The sequence below is a fragment of the Narcine bancroftii genome, chromosome 7 (assembly GCF_036971445.1).
Source record: "Narcine bancroftii isolate sNarBan1 chromosome 7, sNarBan1.hap1, whole genome shotgun sequence".
NCBI lineage: Eukaryota > Metazoa > Chordata > Chondrichthyes > Torpediniformes > Narcinidae > Narcine > Narcine bancroftii.
In genome coordinates, this window is record NC_091475.1 from 193578675 (window position 1) to 193598705 (window position 20031).

At 38.8% G+C, this 20031-nt stretch overlaps 1 protein-coding gene across 7 annotated transcripts in view; it reads left to right on the forward strand.

Moving 5' to 3' along the window:
* LOC138739556 (inositol polyphosphate-4-phosphatase type I A) overlaps positions 1-20031 on the forward strand; it is a 239744-nt gene that overhangs the window by 142546 nt on the left and 77167 nt on the right. For all 7 annotated transcript variants that reach the window (XM_069891866.1, XM_069891873.1, XM_069891869.1 and 4 more), the window contains 6 exons: positions 3715-3833; positions 9730-9846; positions 13685-13764; positions 16030-16141; positions 17172-17262; positions 18447-18594. In XM_069891866.1, coding sequence (XP_069747967.1) covers positions 3715-3833; positions 9730-9846; positions 13685-13764; positions 16030-16141; positions 17172-17262; positions 18447-18594 — 667 coding nt within the window. The remainder of the gene's footprint in view (positions 1-3714; positions 3834-9729; positions 9847-13684; positions 13765-16029; positions 16142-17171; positions 17263-18446; positions 18595-20031) is intronic.

The following is a 20031-nucleotide window of genomic DNA, read 5'->3' on the forward strand; positions in this document are numbered from 1 at the left end:
CAAGATAGAGTAAGAAAAACAGAATATAAAGCTAGAATACTATCGGACCATTAACCCTTAATATTGACATTAAAGTTAGAGGACATCCCTCCAAGAATGTATAGATGGAGATTAAACCCCATGTTACTTAAAAGGCAGGATTTTAGAGAATTTATTGAAAGACAAATTAAAATGTATTTTGAAATAAATACGAAATCAGTGAAAGATAAGTTTATACTATGGGATGCAATGAAAGCATTCATTAGAGGGCAAATAATAAGTTATGTAACCAAGATGAAAAAGGACTATATTCAGGAAACAGAGCAGTTGGAAAGGGAAATAGTAAATATAGAAAAAGAATTAGCAATGAAGGAAGATACAACTAAAAGAAGAGAATTGGCAGATAAGAAAATAAAATATGAAACACTACAAACATATAAGGTGGAGAAGAATATAATGAAGACAAAACAGAAATATTATGAACTAGGTGAAAAAACGCACAAAATCCTAGCATGGCAGCTTAAGACAGAACAAGCTAAGAAAATGGTATTGGCATCAAGGAAAAAAGACAAACAAATTACATATAATCCAAAAGAAATTAAGGAAAACTTTAGAGAATTCTATGAACAATTATACCGAACTGAAAACGAAGGGAAAGAAGGGAAAATAGATGAATTTCTAACTAAAATTGAACTACCAAAACTACAAATAGAGGAACAAAATAAATTAACACAGCCATTTGGAATAGTAGAAATACAAGAGATAATAAAAAAATTACCAAATAATAAGACACCAGGAGTGGATGGATTCCCAATAGAATTCTATAAAACATTTAAAGACTTATTAATTCCGCCCCTCCTGGAAGTAATCAACCAGATTGATAAAACACAAAGCTTACCAGATTCATGTAAAACAGCAGTAATTACAGTAATACTAAAGCAAGGGAAAGATCCACTCACACCAGCGTCATATAGACCAATATCTTTACTTAACACAGATTATAAGATAATAGCTAAACTATTAGCAAACAGATTAGCAGAGTATGTACCGAAAATGGTAAATCTAGACCAAACTGGATTTATCATAAAAGACGCACAACAGACAATATTTGTAAATTTATTAACTTAATTCATGCAGTAGAAGGGAATAAAGCACCAACAGTAGCAGTTGCTTTAGACGCAGAGCAGGCCTTTGACAGAGTAGAATGGAATTATTTGTTCAAAGTATTGCAAAAATTCAGTTTACCGGAGAAGTATATTAATTGGATTAAAGCATTATATAAGGGACCATTAGCGAAAGTGACAGTAAATGGACATGTATCAAAGCAATTTAACTTAAGCAGGTCAACACGGCAGGGATGCCCACTATCACCTTTATTGTTTGCGTTAGCTATAGAACCACTAGCAGAATTGATAAGAACAGAAAATAATATAAAAGGGATAAAAATAAAAGACAAGGAATATAAAATTAGTTTATTTGCGGATGATGTTATAGTATACTTAACAGAACCAGAACTATCAATAAAAGAATTATATAAGAAATTGAAGGAATATGGAGAAGTGTCGGGTTACAAGATCAACGTAAATAAAAGTGAAGCAATGCCTATGAATAATGCGGATTTCTCAAAATTTAAGAAGGAATCACCATTTAGATGGCAAATGCAAGCAATAAGATACCTAGGTGTACAAATAAATAAAAATCTCGGCCAACTATATAAACTCAATTATTATCCACTAATGAAAAAATTACAGGACGATTTAGAGCATTGGAAAGATTTACCACTAACACTAATAGGAAGGATAAACTGTATTAAAATGAACAATTTTCCAAGGATATTATACCTATTTCAGGCATTGCCAATTCAACTGACAGAGAAATTCTTCAAGGAGTTAAAGAAAATAATAAGGAAATTTTTATGGAAAGGGGGGAAACCGAGGATAGCACTAGATAAATTAACAGAATGGTATAAACAAGGAGGCTTACAACTGCCAAACTTTAAAAATTATAGAGCCGCACAATTAAGATACCTATCAGATTTTTATCAAACAAGGGAAAAGCCAGATTGGACTAGATTAGAATTAGATAAAATAGGGGAAAAGATACCTGAATACATATTATATAAATGGGATGAAAAATTGGTACAACATAGAAGTTCTCCAGTATTACATCATCTACTCAATATTTGGAAGAAGATTCATGTAGAAAGAAATAAAACAAATTATCAATTACCAAAACTAATATTGACGCAAAACAAGTTACTCCCTTTTACAATAGATAACCTTTCCTTTAGAGAATGGGAGAAAAAAGGGATTAAAAGAATAGAAAATTGTTTTTCAGGAAATAGATTATTATCCTTTGAACAAATGAAAGATAAATACAATATAACTCAAGATACAGCGCTGGCATATTATCAATTGAGATCCTACTTGAAGGATAAATAGGGAAGCAGTTTGAGTTTGTCAGAGGGAAGTAACTTTGAATATGTGATTACAGACACAATGATAATCAAAAGATTTATAACAAATATGTATATTAAACTGCAAGAAAAGGAGAATGAGGAAACAAATGGTAAAACTAAACAAAAATGGGAACAAGATTTAAATATAAAGATAAAAAAGGAAACATGGGAAAAGTTATGCTCTGGAACGATGAGAAATACAATAAATACGAGGTTACGTATGATACAATATAACTGGATACACAGGCTATACATTACACCTCAAAAGTTAAATAAATGGGACCCAACAGTATCTGATAGATATTTTCGATGTAAAAAAACAAATGGGAACAACAATTCATGCAATCCGGACATGTGAGAAAATAGAAAAATTTTGGGAAGATCTAAATCAGATATTAAATAAAATAACAGAAAACAATATACCAAAGAATCCAGAGATCTTGCTCCTAAGTAACATAAAAAACAAAGAATTTAGAATTGATTTGAAGGATGCACAAAAAAGATTTGTTAAGATAGCTCTAGCCATAGCAAAAAAATGTATTATGTCAACCTGGAAATTGGAAGATAATTTGAAAATACAACAATGGTATATAGAAATGAATAAATATATTCCATTAGAAAAAATAACATATAGTTTAAGAAATAATATTGAAATATTCGAACAAATATGGGAGCCTTACATTAAATACAATAGTGAAAACCTACTGGGGACAATCACTACCTAAGTTAACGGAAGGAAAAGGAAATGAAAAGAATGGACTCAGTGGAATTTCTGGTGTATTTTTATTGAATGACAACATTGTCTGACTGGTTTAATGTATCCTAGATTTTGTACCTTAAATGGACGGGAGGGGGGAGGTAGGGAGGGTGGGATGGGAGGAGGGAGGGGGGGGGGAGAAAATGGCACTGTATAGGTGTGAAAAGGAAAAAATGTGTATCATGGTTAATGTAATTTATGGTGTGAAAAATAAAAAATTTAAAAAAATAAACCTGTAAGTTTAACAATAATTCATGTTTGTGAGGCAAAGGTTTTTTATAGATAGGATGTGGAAGCAGCTTAACTGGGATTTAAGTTCTTTGGCAATATTTAATATGAATTACAACATGTATGTTTTGGATAGACCAATTAAAAAAAAAAAGTAAATAGTTATTCTGTTGATATTCTCAAAGACATGTTGGCTACCATCCCACTAATATAATGAGAATGTGATTTTTTTTAAAAATCTCTGCTGTTTGAACAATAATGAAATTATTTTTGCTTGTTTCTGCTCCACTAGCCTGCAGTGAGTTGATCACTCCCTCCTTGGACCGGAAACCAAACAGTTTTGTTGCCATTAGTGTGACGACCCCTCCACAAGCTTTCTGGACAAAGCATGTGCAAACTGAGATTATAGAGGTGAGTTCCTTTCAACAAATCCTGAGACTTCACTAACTCCTGGTCACTAAATTTAGAACCATGTAATTAAATACATCCCTTTGTCTACCAAGCCATAGTTTAGCTGTGGTTTCTATCTATCCAAACCCTGAATTTGATTTCCTGCTTCAACACTATTTCCACTGAACTGTGCCAAACTTCTCTTCCTCATTCCTAAGTTTGCTGATAATGTGAAATACAACCTCTACTGTCTTGACTTCTTTGCATACCACTAATATCCTTTCCTCTCAAGCCATCCGAAATCCTTCATTCAATAGATTACTATCCAGTGCCATAGTACAGTAAAATCCCCATTGTCTGGCACTCAATCAACCAGAAACTCAAAGAAGGGGTTGGGGGTGGGGGGGGGGGGGGGAATCAAGGAAATAAATAGTCAGACAAATAAATAAATAAATGGAATTAAAATAAATGAGACTGAGCAGATGGACCCTGCGGAGGAGTGCTGAGACTTTGTTGGACATGCACTGGTTTGCCCTGCTAGACCAGCAATATTTCTTAATGCGCACGCATTCTTTTTGCTGTCTCCACTTTCATGGAGGTGAGTCAGGTCATCAGCGTGGGGTAAGTACACTGGGGGACTTGCATGGAGGTGAGTTGGATTATCAGTGCAGGGAAAGTGTGCCAAGGGCCTAAATGGGATACTTGCGTGGAGGTGAATTGGATCAACAGCGCAGGTAGGGTGCGGTGAGGGCCTAACTGGGACACTGGTGGGTGATGAGATGGGCTGTCATCACGGGGAAGGTGTGCCAAGGGCCTGACCAGGACGCTTGAGTGGAGGTGAATCGGGTTGCATCAAGGGCCTGACTGTGACACAGTCATTGGAGCAACTCACCCAAAGTGTGTCTCTATCCCTGCCTGGTGAGAGTCTTTATCTTTATTAGTGTTAGGTATATTAGTAAGGCTTTATCTGTAAACTTGGATGAGAGGGTTAATTATGATGGCAGCACAGTTGGCATACAGCTAGCGCAACATTATTACAGTGTCAGCGACACTGGGGTTCTAAATTAATTTTATATGTTATGGGAGTTACTTGATTAAAGTGAACTTTACATAATTAAAGACTCCAATACTGATTTTTTTTTCAAATTACTTTCTTTTTTAATCTTTGTATTAATTTTCCACAAAAAGAAAAAAATAGAATAATATACAGAAAAAGTAATATACATAACATAACAATTACAGTATGGAAACAGGCCATTAGGCCCTTCTAGTCCGCACCGAACCAAACACCCCTCTCTAGTCCCACCTCCCTGCACAATGCCCATAACCCTCCATCTTCTTCTCATCCATATACCTGTCCAACCTTTTCTTAAATAATACAATTGACTCCGCCGCCACTATTTCTCCCGGAAGCTCATTCCACACGGCTACCACTCTCTGAGTAAAGAAGTTCCCCCTCATGTTACCTCTAAACCTCTACCCCTTAATTCTTAACTCGTGTCCTCTTGTTTTAATCTTTCCTCCTCTTAACGGAAATAGTCTATCCACATCCACTCTGTCTATCCCTTTCATAATCTTAAATACTTCTATCGAATCCCCTCTCAACCTTCTACGCTCCAAAGAATAAAGACCTAATCTGTCCAATCTCTCCCTATACTCTAGATGCTTAAACCCAGGTAACATTCTGGTAAACCTTCTCTGCACTCTCTCCACTCTGTTTATATCCTTCCTATAATTAGGCGACCAGAACTGCACACAGAACTCCAAATTAGGCTGCACCAACGTCTTATACAATCTCAACATCACCTCCCAACTCCTATATTCCATGCAATGATTGATAAAGGCCAGCATACTAAAAGCCTTCTTCACCACCCTATTCACGTGAGTTTCTACCTTCAGGGAACGATGTACCGTTACTCCTAAATCTTTCTGCTCTTCTGTATTCATCAATGCTCTCCCATTTACCACGTATGTCCTATTCTGATTCTTCTTACCAAAATGAAGCACCTCACACTTATCAGCATTAAATTCCATCTGCCATTTTTCAGCCCACTTTTCTAAGCAGCCCAAATCCCTCTGCAATCCTTGAAAACCTTCTTCATTATCCACTATTCCACCTATCTTAGTATCGTCTGCATATTTACTAATCCAATTCACCACCACATCATCTAGATCATTAATGTATATAACGAACAACAATGGGCCCAATACAGATCCTTGAGGCACACCACTGGTCACCGGCCTCCAACCTGACAGACAATTATCCACTACCACTCTCTGGCCTCTCCCTTTCAGCCAATGTTCAATCCATTTGGCTATCTCAAAATTTATACCTAAAGACTGCACCTTCCTAACTAACCTTCCATGTGGTACCTTATCGAAGGCCTTACTGAAGTCCATATAGACAACATCCACTGCGCTACCCTCATCCACATTCCTAGTCACCTCTTCAAAAAATTCAATCAGATTGGTCAAACATGACCTTCCTCCCACAAATCCATGTTGAGTGCTCCTGATCAGACCCTGTCTATCCAGATGTTTATAAGTACTATCTCTAAGAATTTTCTCCATTAATTTAACTACCACAGACGTCAAACTTACAGGCCGATAGTTGCCAGGCTTCCTCCTTGAACCCTTTTTAAATAACGGAACCACATGTGCAATGCGCCAATCCTCTGGCACTATCCCCATATCTAATGACATTTGGAAAATTACCGCCAGAGCCTCTGCTATTTCCTCCTTCACTTCTCTCAATGTCCTGGGGAAGATCCCGTCTGGTCCCGGAGACTTATCCACCTTTATATTCTTCAAAAGCCTTAAAACTACACCTTTTGTAATCTCTATATTCCCCATATTTACCCAATTTGCTTTTTAATCTCACATCTCCCAATATCCTTCTCCTTAGTGAATACCGAAGAAAAGAAACTGTTCAATATCTCCCCCATTTCTCTAGGCTCCACACACAGTTTTCCGCTCTGATTTTCTAAGGGACCAATTTTGTCTCTAGCTTTCCTCTTACCATTAACATATTTGTAGAACTCTTTTGGATTAGTTTTCACCCTGCTTGCTATAGTTTCCTTGTACCTTCTTTTAGCTTTCCTAATTCCTCTCTTAAGATTCCTCTTACATTCAATGTATCTTTCAAACATCTCCTTAACTCCATGCTTCTTATATCCAATGTACGCCTCCCTTTTTCTTTGAACCAAGTTTCCAATATTCCTTGAAAACCACGGCTCTCTCAAACCTTTTGCCCCTCCTTTTAACCTAACAGGAACATAAAGCTTTTGCACTCTCAAAATCTGATCTTTAAAAGACTTCATCTCTCTACTACATCCTGCCCATAAAACAAATTGTCCCAATGCACACCCTGCAAGTCCTTTCGCATCTCCTCAAATCTAGCTTTTCCCCGATCAAAAACCTCAACCCTTGGCCCTGACTTCTCTCTTTCCATAATGACATTGAAGCTGATGGCATTATGATCACTGGACCCGAAGTGCTCGCCAACACTAACCTCCGTCACTTGACCCATCCCATTTGCCAACAGTAGATCTAACACTGCTCCTTTTCTGGTCGGCACCTCTACATATTGTTGTAAAAAACTATCTTGCACACATTTCACAAACTCTAACCCATCCAGTCCTTTCACAGAATGTGTTTCCCAATCTATATGTGGAAAATTAAAATCTCCCATAATTACAACCCTGTGCTTATCACAAATATCTACTATCTCCCTACAGATTTGCTCCTCTAGGTCTCGGTCCCCTCCGGGTGGTCTATAATACACCCCTACAAGTGTAACCTCTCCTTTCCTACTCCTCAGTTCCACCCAAATAGCCTCCGTGGATGTGCCCTCTAATCTATCCTTCCTAGGCACCGCTGTAATATTTTCCCTGACAAGCAATGCAACCCCACCTCCTCTTGCCCCTCCGACTCTATCACAGCTAAAACAACGAAACCCAGGGATATTCAGTTGCCAATCACATCCCTCCTGCAACCATGTCTCACTAATCGCTACCACATCATACTTCCAAGTATCAATCCACACCTTCAGCTCATCCACCTTTTTTACAATACTCCTGGCATTAAAATATATGAATTTGAGAGATTTCCCAATTTTTAATCCCTGTTTTCCCTCATCTTTAATAACAACATTATTTACTTTTCCTGCCAATTGCCCTTCATCTTCTTCCAGAGCATTTCCCTTCTCTATCACCTGCCCATCCATATTCAAATACTTACTACAAACTTTCTTTGTTTGCATTCTAACCTTCTCCTTACTGCTCTGTACTATTTTGTTCCCTCCCCCCAACCATTCTAGTTTAAAGGATCCTGAGTAGCCCTAGCAAATACCTCTGCCAGGATTCTGGTCCCCCTGGGATTTAAGTGTAACCCGTCCTTACTGTACAGGTCACATCTCCCCCAAAAATACGTTGTATTTGAATATAATAATAAGGTACTTTCAAATTATTGTAACTGTCAATATATTGAAATGTTGAATTGAGTAAGGAAATAAAAAGTTAATGCATAACATAAAAAAACCCTTCTAATTTTGATGAGGAAAAAGAATTAAAAAGGGGTCATGGCCACACGAAGGACCTGGGCGTGTTTTGATTGAGCTCTCCATGAAGAGTTTCAGAAAAGATGGTTAAAATCATAAAAGTTACATTTTTTTTCACTAAAAATGGACAAAGCAAGTACCAAGAATCCAAGGCAGTTAAGAGCAAAAAATGAAGTTTCTACTCCGCCAGGAACATCGGGCTAAAGCCCGAATGGGAGCAGTGTAAGAGTGCCCTCGGGACCAGCAGAGCTGGAAAACTTGAGCAATCAGTTTGCAGGCGTCAAAACTATGATGACTAAAAGTATGACTGAAATTAAAGAAATTGTTGAAGACTTAATGGAAGGAATAAACTGATCAGAAGTAGACTTGATAAAAACACAAAATGAGTTGTTATGAACCCAGCGGACCCCAAAACCCAGCAGCAATAGATATTGACCAAGACAAAGGGTTACTTAAACAAAAGTTGCTTTTAATTATCTTTAAACATGAAAACAGGATCAAACTTTAACTTAACCTAGCTTAACCCCCATCTAATTCTAAGCGCACGTGTATGTAATGTGTGGAAAAACACACAAATACTGGAGAAACTCAACAGGTCAAACAGTGCCTTTATGTTACAAAGGTGAAGATACATCACCAACGTTTCAGACTTGAGCCCTTCATCAAGGTGTGGGGGAACATGAGAGATGCCCAAACCAAAGGGGGAGAGAGGGTGGTGAGGATGGGAGATGATAGGTGAGAGGGGGGTGGGGGGAGTGGTGGGGGAAGAGTCTAGGCAAGTTGGTGAGAGAAGTGAAGTAATAACTGGAATAAGCAAGCTTATTAGTGGAATGCAGTGAACTCTAAATGTTCATGCCCTGGGGATGGAAGGTGCCCAGACGAAAAATGAGGTGTTGTTCCTTCAATGTGTAGGTGGTCAGGGTAGGGTAGTGTGAAAGGCCATGGACAGACATGTGAGCTTGAGAGTGACTCAGAATTGAAATGGTTGGCTACAGGGAGGTCGCTTTTGTTGTGTTTGGTGAAGGGGTGCTGGGCGAAGTGATTTCCTAATCTCATAATCATACAAATTATTTCAAATTATGTAGACAATCAAGAGAATTATAAATTTAAGAGTGCAAAATAAATTAAAGCAATTACATGTATGCAGAGATCATATGGGGAACAGTTATTACATTTTAAGATTGTGGATGTTAGGGTGAGATATGGTTAATAAAAATTTGCTTGGGTTAAGGTTAGGCAAAATAATTTCAGTGTAGAGTCCTTTCACAATCTTAATTGCTGTCTTGGGCATTGAACTTTGGATTCTTCACTATAATTTTGTCTTTCAGATTAATTGGTTTTTTTCTTTTTCTCTTGCAGGGTACCAACAATCCCATTTTTCTAAGCAGTGTTGCATTTTTCCAGGATTCTCTCATTAATCAAATGACACAAATTAAACTTTCAGTGTATGACGTCAAGGATAGATCTCAGGGAACTGTAAGTGCTACAGTATTTGCCTGTTTATCAAGTGAACTTTTGTTAATATTAGTTCAAAAGATCAAGCAAATTGAGCAGAACTGAAGTGGAAGCTTCTATAAAATAACTTCATTCATTCACATTGTAACCTACAAATTATTTTACCTGTATGGCATTTCCTGCTGAATTAAAATAATTGAAGCATGGAATCTTCTTTGGAAATATTCTTGTGTAGCAATGATTATATATTCTGAAAAGAATATTTACAGTGTTAATTGAGCATCGATGATCCATGTGGCTCAATGGTTGATGATACGGAATCACAGGCCAAGAAGGTTAGAAGTTAATTTCCTTCGCTAATCAATGTATTTGGAAGTTGCTTCAGTGCAATTGGGGGTCAGTTCCTTAAATCTAAAGATGCAAAATCACTGTGATCTTGTCCTTCTTCACAACCCTCTCTGTAATTTTTGCTGTAATGCTTGAGTATGTGAAATGGAATTGAAAGTACTTATGTCAGCAACACAGAATAAATAAAAACCATTTTGGCTTTGAAAATATTTGTTAAAAAAAGCTTTATTTGTTTTCCCCCAAGGGATCGGGTTGCAGGACAAGGGCAAAGGTGTGCAGCACCATCTAAAAACAATTTTGGTGGAAGAAATCAGCTGGCCAAGTAGTATAAGTTGAAGAAATAAAAAGAGTGATCGATGTTTCGGGTCTCACTCATCAACAAAGTGTTGAGGGGAGAAATCCAGTCTAATTGATGGCAGGATGGGAGGTATTAAACAGAGGCCAGTGGGGAATTGGTGAACCGGAGACAGCTGAATATCAGGATGATGGACAGATGGGGAGAACAAAGGGTGGAGCTAATAACGAAACCCACTGTGCCCGCAGCTTCAATTCACTCATTGGACCATGCAAAACTGCTGTACAGATGGTGCCAATGTGAGCTAAAATCACCACAGGGAAAAAACTGGTCTGTTAGACTTGATTCTCCACATATTTACATAAGTCAGAATTTGTCAGATTACCTTCTGCTGAAAAATCCAATTTGATACTAGAAAGTATGTGAATACTATCATTCTTTTAAATATGTAAAGTAGAGTTCACCCACCCCACCCCTTTGTGGTAGCTAATTTTAATTTTCTTTCAATTTGATATACAGCACAGTAACAGGCCCTTCCAGCCCGTGCCACCCAAATACCCCAATTACCCGTATGTTTTGAAGGTTGGGAGGAAACTGGAGCATCTGGAGGCATCCCATGCTGACATGGGGAAAATGTTCAAACTCCATTCCCTCCTCCGCCAAATTTGACATAGCGTTCACCCATTCTAATCTACACTTCTCGGTTTTTGAACAATCAATATCACCATCCTTCACAATGATTAAAATGGGTGTCAAGTAACCTGTTTTCAAAACTTAATAGTTTCTACTTTCAGCGAACATTATTGAAATTGTTTTGGCAAGAGAAACACTTTGTTTAAAAACTAGCAGGACAAATATGTTGATAGGAAAGTTTAAAAGGAGATGGCCAAATGCAGGCTCGTGGAATTAGACTAGCTGTGCATTTTTGGACATGGACTGATTGATCCAGAGCTTGTTTCCCTGCTGTATACATCTATGAGTCTAAGATTGCACCACTTGTTGCCTTTGTACACCACTTTATGGGATATTATTTGCACTTGAGAAGTGAAATTATTTGCTGTATTATGTGTATACTGAGCATATACCATATTTAGCCTGAACCTTCTTCCTGCAAACTAACTTTCAGCCACAAGTGAATTTCTGTCACGAATTTGAAATAATCTGAAGCTAAATTACCAAATGTTCTTGTCTCAGTAACACCAGCACAATAACCACAGCAGAGAACTTTCCCTAATAATTGATCTTGTCTTAGATGCTCTAATTATTTCTTTGAATCTAGCTCACTAAATTATTAACGCAACAAATCTCATTTTTCTGATTCATTCACATTTCCCCATTCCCAGAGTGACCTCGTTTATTTTAACTCTTCACTTCCAAGGTCCAATAACTCGGATGTTTTTGCTCTATCTGTGGAAGATGGTGATTTTCTGTGTATCAGTAAGAGAGGTTGTTTCTTAGAATCTAAACAACCATTTGTGAATCTTGGCTGTCTGAGTTTTGTATGTTCATAATTTGTACAGGTACACAGTCTTTTATCCGGAACCCTTTGGGGACAGTTTTTCCCGAATTTTGGATTTTTCTGCATTTCGGAAAGCCAGATTTTAAACCAACATGAATTGTGCTGCTGTATCCACCCCACCCCCTTCCAGTCATGCTGCTGTCTCCCCCTCCCTCACCCACCCGACTCTAGCTGCCGGTCTCCCCCTCCCTCACCCGCCCCGACTCTAGCTGCCGGTCTCTTTCCTCCCTTCCTCGCCCACCCGACTCTAGCTGCCGGTCTCCTCCCTCCCTCGCCCACCTGACTCGCGCTGCCAGGTCTCCTCCCTCCCTCGCCCGCCTGACTCGCGCTGCCGGGTATCTCCCCACTTGCCGGATTTTGGAGCTTTCCGGATTTTAGATGTCCAGATAAAGGATTGTGCACCTGTATATCTTTTTTCTACAATTCATTGTCGAGCATGTACTTTTGTTCACTAAAATCTGAAAATACTGGAATTTTTCAGGTCAGATCGTCAATATGATTATGCAGGTGACCTTTCAATAGAATTGGTAAAAGTTTGATAGAAATTGGTTCTAAGAGGGAAATATAAGGGCAGGGGATGAGAGGACAAAGGGTTCCCAATTTGGAAAGGTAGAATGCAAGATGTTGGGAAATGTGATACTTCCAGTGGATGTAAATTCAGAATAATTAACTGAACTTGCCACAGGAATGTGGAGTGAATGCCGAAATTCTGAAATAAAATAAATTGTTCAACCCATTTTTTGAATCCAGGAGGCTGTGACTAAATTTAGTCGCAGAACTCTTACTGTTACTCAGTTGCTATGCTCGAGTAACCTTACTTTTTTGTTAAATACAACTTGATCATTTGACCAAGGGTTTCAGAAATTTTACTTGCTAATAATAAAATGTCAGAGTCTCTTTTTGTAACTATTGTGATACATTTCATCCCTACCACAGCTCACTAATGGGTTGAGATTTGACACTCTGATGTCACGATGGTTTGTCCAGACTTCCTTGAAAGATGTGCCTTATTGCCATCGAGACACAATTCCTCCATGGGTAATTTAGGCTTGTGGATATCCTGTACAAGTGCTTGGGAGATTTGCCAGCTGCTGTAGGACTGCAGGCATCCTCCGCTGAGTGGGAATGGGGAATTTGCACGTCTTCTTTTCAAGCCCCACCCACCGTGTCTGGTCACTTTTCCTATACAGCTGATTTTGTGATCCTTTCCCCAAACACTGCATTTTTAAAGTTTAACTAATGAACATTTCTCAGGATCAGAATCCTGATGAAACTGGAGGCTACTTCTATTGGGTAGTCTGGTTGGACTTCAGATTCACACCTGCAGGTCCTCATCCTTCGAGTGATACAATTAGTATTGCCAACTTACACCTCTAAAGATGTAAATTCAATCCTGACCTTGTGTACTGAAGCGACCTTTCCATTTTGCTCCCTTAGATGCCCCTCTCCCCCACCCCCCTTTTTACTCTGTTTGCCCTTGGAGATAGCCTTGGCTTGAACGTTCATCTGCGCACATCCCTCGTCCCCCTTTAGCATATTTTGAAAACCAGTTATTCATCATTAAAATGTGGTATGTCTAAATCTATTCAGCAAGAATATTTTAATGTTTGTTTATGATTCTTGTCAGTTTGCATAAAAATATTGTTAATTCCAAGGCTTAATTTGATGGCTTAATTAATACTGGTCTTGTTTTCTAGATGTATCTGTTGGGTTCTGCAACATATGTGGTAAAAGATTTGCTTAAGGAAAAGAATCACAGATTGCACCTTACACTACGGTGAGTAATTGGCATTTTATTCGTGTATAATAAGTTGAACCTCTTGTCCCCTATACCTGAACTACCTCAATCAAACACCCTTTTGTTCCTCAGATGATGTTCTGCAGGGGTTGGTATTGGATCTACTACTTTTACCTATTTGTAAATTATTTAGATGACAGAATTGATGGCTTTGTGGTCACGTTTGAGGGGTGGGTAACATTAATAAGTTAGGGAGTATGCAGAGGGATGTGGATTGGTTAGGATAATGGCAAAGAAGTGGAATACAGCATAGGGAAATGTATGGTCATGTACTTTGGTAGAAGGAGTAAAAATTTAAATTTAGATATACTGCACAGCAACAGGCCCTTTCTGCCCATGAGCCCGTGCTGTCAAATACACCCAATTGACTTACACCCCCAGTATGTTTTTGAGCACCCGGTGGAAACCCACAGACGTGGGGGAAAATGTCCAAACTCCTTACAGACAGTGGTGGACTCCAACCCAAGTCCATATTTTCAAAATGGGTAGAAAATTCAGAAAGCACAGGTCCAAAGGGACTTTGGAAGTCCTGGTGCTTGATTCCATATAATTGCTCCACCAACTAAGAACAGCCATGCACCACCACCCACAGATTTGAGAAAGAGCTATCAATCTGTCAATCCTTTCTGTGTCTGGGAGGGGTGAGGTTTCCCTAAAGGTTAGCTTGCAGATTGAGTCCGCAGTAGGAAAGGCAAGTGCAATTCATTCCAGAAGGACTAGAAAGCAAGAATGGTCTGCTAAAGCTTTACAAGGCATTTTCAGACCACATATGGAGTACAGAGGTACATAAGAGGTATTGTAAGCAGTTTTCAAGATTCCTTTATTGTCATGTAATATTATACCAAATTGTCTTCTGCCTACCGTGAGGGAGCTCAGGAGTTGCTACACGTGTTGCCCGGTACCCCTTACATTAATAGAAAGAAGCAGAAGAGAACCCATTCAGAATTACTGAGTATCTGTGGATTTGCCTCCAGTGCTCCCACAGCCTCTACGGCTGCACTGAGCTTCAAATCCAAACCAGCTCAGTCAGGAAGCCTTCAGTGCCTGAGGCCTTTTGGGGGCCCTTCTTGCCCACAGCACCCTCTCACGAGCCCGTCTCCAGCAGCACGCAGCCCATCCAGATCACCTGACCACAAGTTGTCTCCAGGGATAAGGGATATTCTCATCAAAACATACCGAATATTGAAAGGGCTAGATAGAGTGGAAGTGGCAAAGGTGTCTTCAATAGTGGGAGAGTCTCGGACCAGAGGACAGAACCTCAGAATAATAGGGCATCACTTTAGAATAAAGCCGTAGCAAAAAAATGTATTATGTTAACTTGGAAATTGGAAGATAATTTGAAAATACAACAATGGTATATAGAAATGAATTCCATTAGAAAAAATAACATATAGTTTAAGAAATAATATTGAAATATTTGAACAAATATGGGAGCCTTACATGAAACACAATAGAGAAAACTTACACAATAGAGAAAAATTCACTACCTAAATTAATGAAAGGAGAAGGAAATGAAAAGAATTGACTCAGTGGAATTTCTTGTTTATTTTTATTGAATGACAACATTGTTTGACTGGTTTAATGTATCTTAGATTTTGTACTTTAAATGGATGGGGGGGGAGGTAGGGAGGGTGGGATGGGAGGAGGGAGGGGGGGAGAAAACGACACTGTATATATTTGAAAAGGAAAATGTATGTATCATGGTCAATGTGGTTTATGGTGTGAAAAATAAAAAAAATTTAAAAAAAGATGAGAAATTTCTTCAGCCAGAGGGTGGTGAATCTGCGGGATTTGTTGACACAGATGCCTGTGGAGGCCAAGTCATTGGGTAGATTTAAAAGCAGAGGTTCATAGGTTCTTTGTTAGCAAAGACATCATGGGAAGGAAGTGGGAGAATGGGATTGAAAGGAAAATTACATTAGCCATGATTTGAATGGTGGAGCAGACTCGATGGGCCAAATGGCCTATTTCTGCTGCTGAGTCTTGTGGCAATTATTAGATCAGTCGTGGTCTGGTTAAATGGAGTAGGCTCCAGAGATTATTTATCTAGAGACTTGCTCCTAATTTATACTTTTGATTTTTTTTTTCCAGCACAAGTCAAAAATTTAAAAATAATTTAAAATTTTTTTAAAAGTCACCAGTTTTAATGAATAGATGGACAAGCTAAAAATTAACCTAGTTGTGCATGCTTTCTTTCTCTGTCATAATGCATTGTATTGTTTTAATGTAAACTTTTTGTTGTAGTTCTGCCGAAAATGAGCGCGTGGGTAATATTACTGTGATAGCGTGGCAGATGGAAGACAAAGTTGAAGACAAGATTCCTGTGAGCAGATCACCTGATACCATAAATGGAAGGGTAAATTATCCAGATCATAGCCGGATGATTTGAAAATGATGCATCTGATTTTTATTTTCTGCTTAGTTGACTTGCCATATGTGGTGAGTCCGATAATGATTTGCTTTTCATGAAGCTGTGTTCTGCTCTAATGGTGTCTTGCCCTTTTCTGAAGACGGATAGATGATAAACAGATTTTCCTTGTACTCACTGTCAAGAAGAGTATTTATTGGTGAACCCAAATTGTCCTTTAGAAATCGCTGTTGAGCCACTTCATTGATCTACTGCAGCCCATGTGTGGAAGATATTCCTAAAGTGCAGTTAGGTAGGGAGTTTTGGAACATTATAAAATACCAGCATGGGATTCATTGGATTCTTGAAGACCAGCTTTTGGTCCATTCTTTCGAGACAGCAGAGGTTGTAGATTCAGGCATGCTCCTGGATTGCATTTTCAAAATGTTATTTTAAGTTCTAATATTATCAGTATTACATTTAAAGCCATGTTAATATATTAAAAAAATAAAACTTTTAGCAATTTATGACGGGCCCCTTCTTCAATGTAAACTTTCAGGAAGATCGAAAAAAAAAATCTTTAAAAAAATGTTGAGATACACCCATCACAGAAATAGATTTGGGGATTGAAATTATTTTCACTCAAATCAAGCAAAAATTGCTGCAAATGCAAAACAGGTCTGGCAACATCTTGGGTAAGAGGCACAAAGTTGAAGACTTTTCTGAATTTGCGTCAGAACTGAGGATATTTTTAAAAATTGTTTTAAATTGAAGAGAAGAGGGAGCAGTGGAAAGAATAAAGGGAACATCTGTGGTACGATGAGACCAAGAAAAAATGGATAACCCAGATTATAACCAACTGAGAAAAGGTGGTGAAGGCAGTGCATCTGACTGGAAGAAACATTTCACAGAGAGAAACACTCTCTGTGAATAAATACCAATGATCATGTACCTTTAGTGCTGTCTAGCTGAAAAGGAAGGAGAAGCTTTAACAGTGAAGAATATTATATAACAATTTTTTCCCTATACAACATTACAGACTGTGTTGCCAGTTGATGAAAGTTTAACAGAATCTTTGAGTATTCGCTCAAAACACTCTTCACTGAAGAAAGATGCACTACTAAAGTCAGGTAAATAATATTAGCAAGCGTAAATTTGTAAATCTTCTTGGACTCCAGTAGCCATTTAAATTGTGTATTTGTACACTGTGCCTGGATGTATGTGGGGATGTGGGTCTCTGAATTTCCAAACATGTCTGTGTGAGCTTTATTGGTCTAGATTTTAATCTGTTTTGTGTTGGACAGGAGTGGTGTCTGGTGAGTGGACAAGGAAGTATGTGTTTGAATCTTTTGGTGGCTGATAAAACATTGATTTTCAATCTATCCAGTAGGTGTCTCATGGTAACAGATTATTCAACATTAGTAGTCTGATGACTCAATTATAGGACATTCACTTCTGCTCATGGAGTTAGAAAAGAGCATATTTTTGAGAGCATAGAAACTGGGGAATTGAGAGAGATGAAAATAAATGTTAGAAAGAGAAAAAGCCTAAGCAAGTTAGCAGAAATCCAGTATTTGGCCTAGACTAGGAAATCAAATAAGGAAATCACATACAAGTCCACAATTCTGAGTTTTCCTCCACTTGAGCTCTTGGATGCAAAATTTGTGTGCAATTAGAAACTGCATAACAAAAAAGTAAAATGCCTGCAGATAGAAAAGTTTTTAAAAAAAATGATGAATATCAGAAGATCGATTTTTAGATATTAAGGAAATTGAAGGAGCATGGTGTTAGTATTGAAAAGTAGACTGAGTTAAATTGTGAGCCCCGTGACAGAGCAGGCACAAAAGGCCAGTTCTGCTTCAGTGTTATATTAAGATATTACCACAGGTTGGTCCTGGTTAACAAAAGAAAATTAAGATAATTTGGAGAAGTAGAATCTACTTTATAGTCATTTTTTCAATAGTGGCATGGAAAGTTGGCTTGTATGAACTTGTGGTTAGTTTGTAGGGTTGACAGAAGGAATGCACCTTCTGGATGTCCTTACCTTGACCTAACAGGGGTGAACCATATTCCCATCTGAAACAGGTTTTCATTTGCATACAAATATAATTACTGCTAGGGTGTTGGTCAGAGCAATCGAGCAAGTGATTTTTCCCTCAAAAATGCATATGGGAAAAGAACAAGGGAATTAGATTAATAATACTCAATGAGCTGAATGACCTTTGTCTGTGCTGTAGTTAGTGATTTTGTGGAATTAAATCTGAACATAACAGAATAGCAGCAAAACGTGAAATGTTTCATCTGTTTATTTTAGTGTTTGGTGGAGTTATCTGTCGGATGTACCGTTTTCCTACAACGGATGGGAACCATCTACGTATATTGGAGCAAATGGCAGAGAGCATGTTATCACTTCACATCCCCCGGCAGTTTGTCAAATTGGTCATTGAAGAGGATGCAGCAAGGTACAGTTTGCTGCTTTTTAATTAATGTGAATATGACGAGGGGTTCTGGCCTAAAGCACTTTTCTTTTTCTCTCACTAGTGCTGCTCAAACCACCTGAGATCCTCCAACAGATTTTTTATTGCTGCAGATTCCAACATCTGCAGTCTCCTGTGTGTCTTTTGCCAAAGGATTATTGGTTCAGCATAGGTTTAATCAAATTGGCAAACCTCGATCAGGACCAGATGTAGAGCTTGACCGGTGTATCTACTTTTGAAATCCATCATTTTGGTCTTCCTCTCAAAAATAGAATGCCTTTGTTCTTCAAAGTAGTTTAAAAAAAAGTCAGTTAGTTAATGCAAGACACTTTACAACACTGGGATATATTTGTCAGCTGATCTCACAACATATTAAATACACATGGCTGCTCTTCATCGACTACAATTCAGCCTTCAATATCATTATTCCCTCAGTGCTGGTCAAGAAACTACTGTACCTCACTCTGCAACTGGACTCTTAACTTTCTCATCGGAAGACCATAGTCAGTACTAATTGGAAGCAATGTCTCATCCTCAATGATTATCAACACAGGCGCACCCCAAGGATCCGTGCTTAGTCCACTGCTCTACTCATTGTACACCCATGACTATGAGGCCAGGCACAATTCCAATGCTATCTACATTTGCCAATGAAGCCACAGTTGTCGGCAGAATCACAAACGGCAATGAGGAAGCGTACAGGAGGGAGATTGAGTGGTGTTACAACAACCACCTTGTGCTCAATATTACCAAAACCAAGGAGATGAATAGCTTCAGGAGGAAGTAAGGAGATCACAACCCAGTCCTCATTGAGGGCTCAGTAGTGGAGAGGGTCAAGAACTTCAAATTCATGGGTATCATCATCTCTGAGGATCTGTCCTGGACCCTCCATGTTGATATAATCACAAAGAAGCCACATAAGTGGCTATACTTTTTGTGGAGCTTGAGGAGATTCAGACTGTCACCAAAGACTCTTGAAAACTTCTACAGGTACACAATCCTTTATCCGGAACCTTTGAGGGACATGTGTTCAGAATTTTGAATTTTTCTTGATTTCGGAAAGCCAGATTTAAGCCCACCCGAATTGTGCTGCTGTATCCACCCCCACTTCCTTTCATTCGTGCTGCCATCTCCCCCCCCCCACCCGCCCGCCTGACTTGCGCTGCCGATTCCCCCCCTCGCCCGCTCGACTCGCGCTGCCAGTCACCCGCTCGCCCGACTCATGCTGTCGGTTCCTCGCCCGCCCGACTCGCGCTGCTGGTCTCTCCCCCTCATCCACCCAACTCGCCCTGCCATCTCTCTCCCCACTTGCTGGATTTTGGAGCATTCCGGATAAAGGATTGTGTACCTGTATATCATGGAGCGCATACTGGCTAGTTGCAACACTGTCTGGTATGGAGGCGTCAAACCTCAGGACTACGA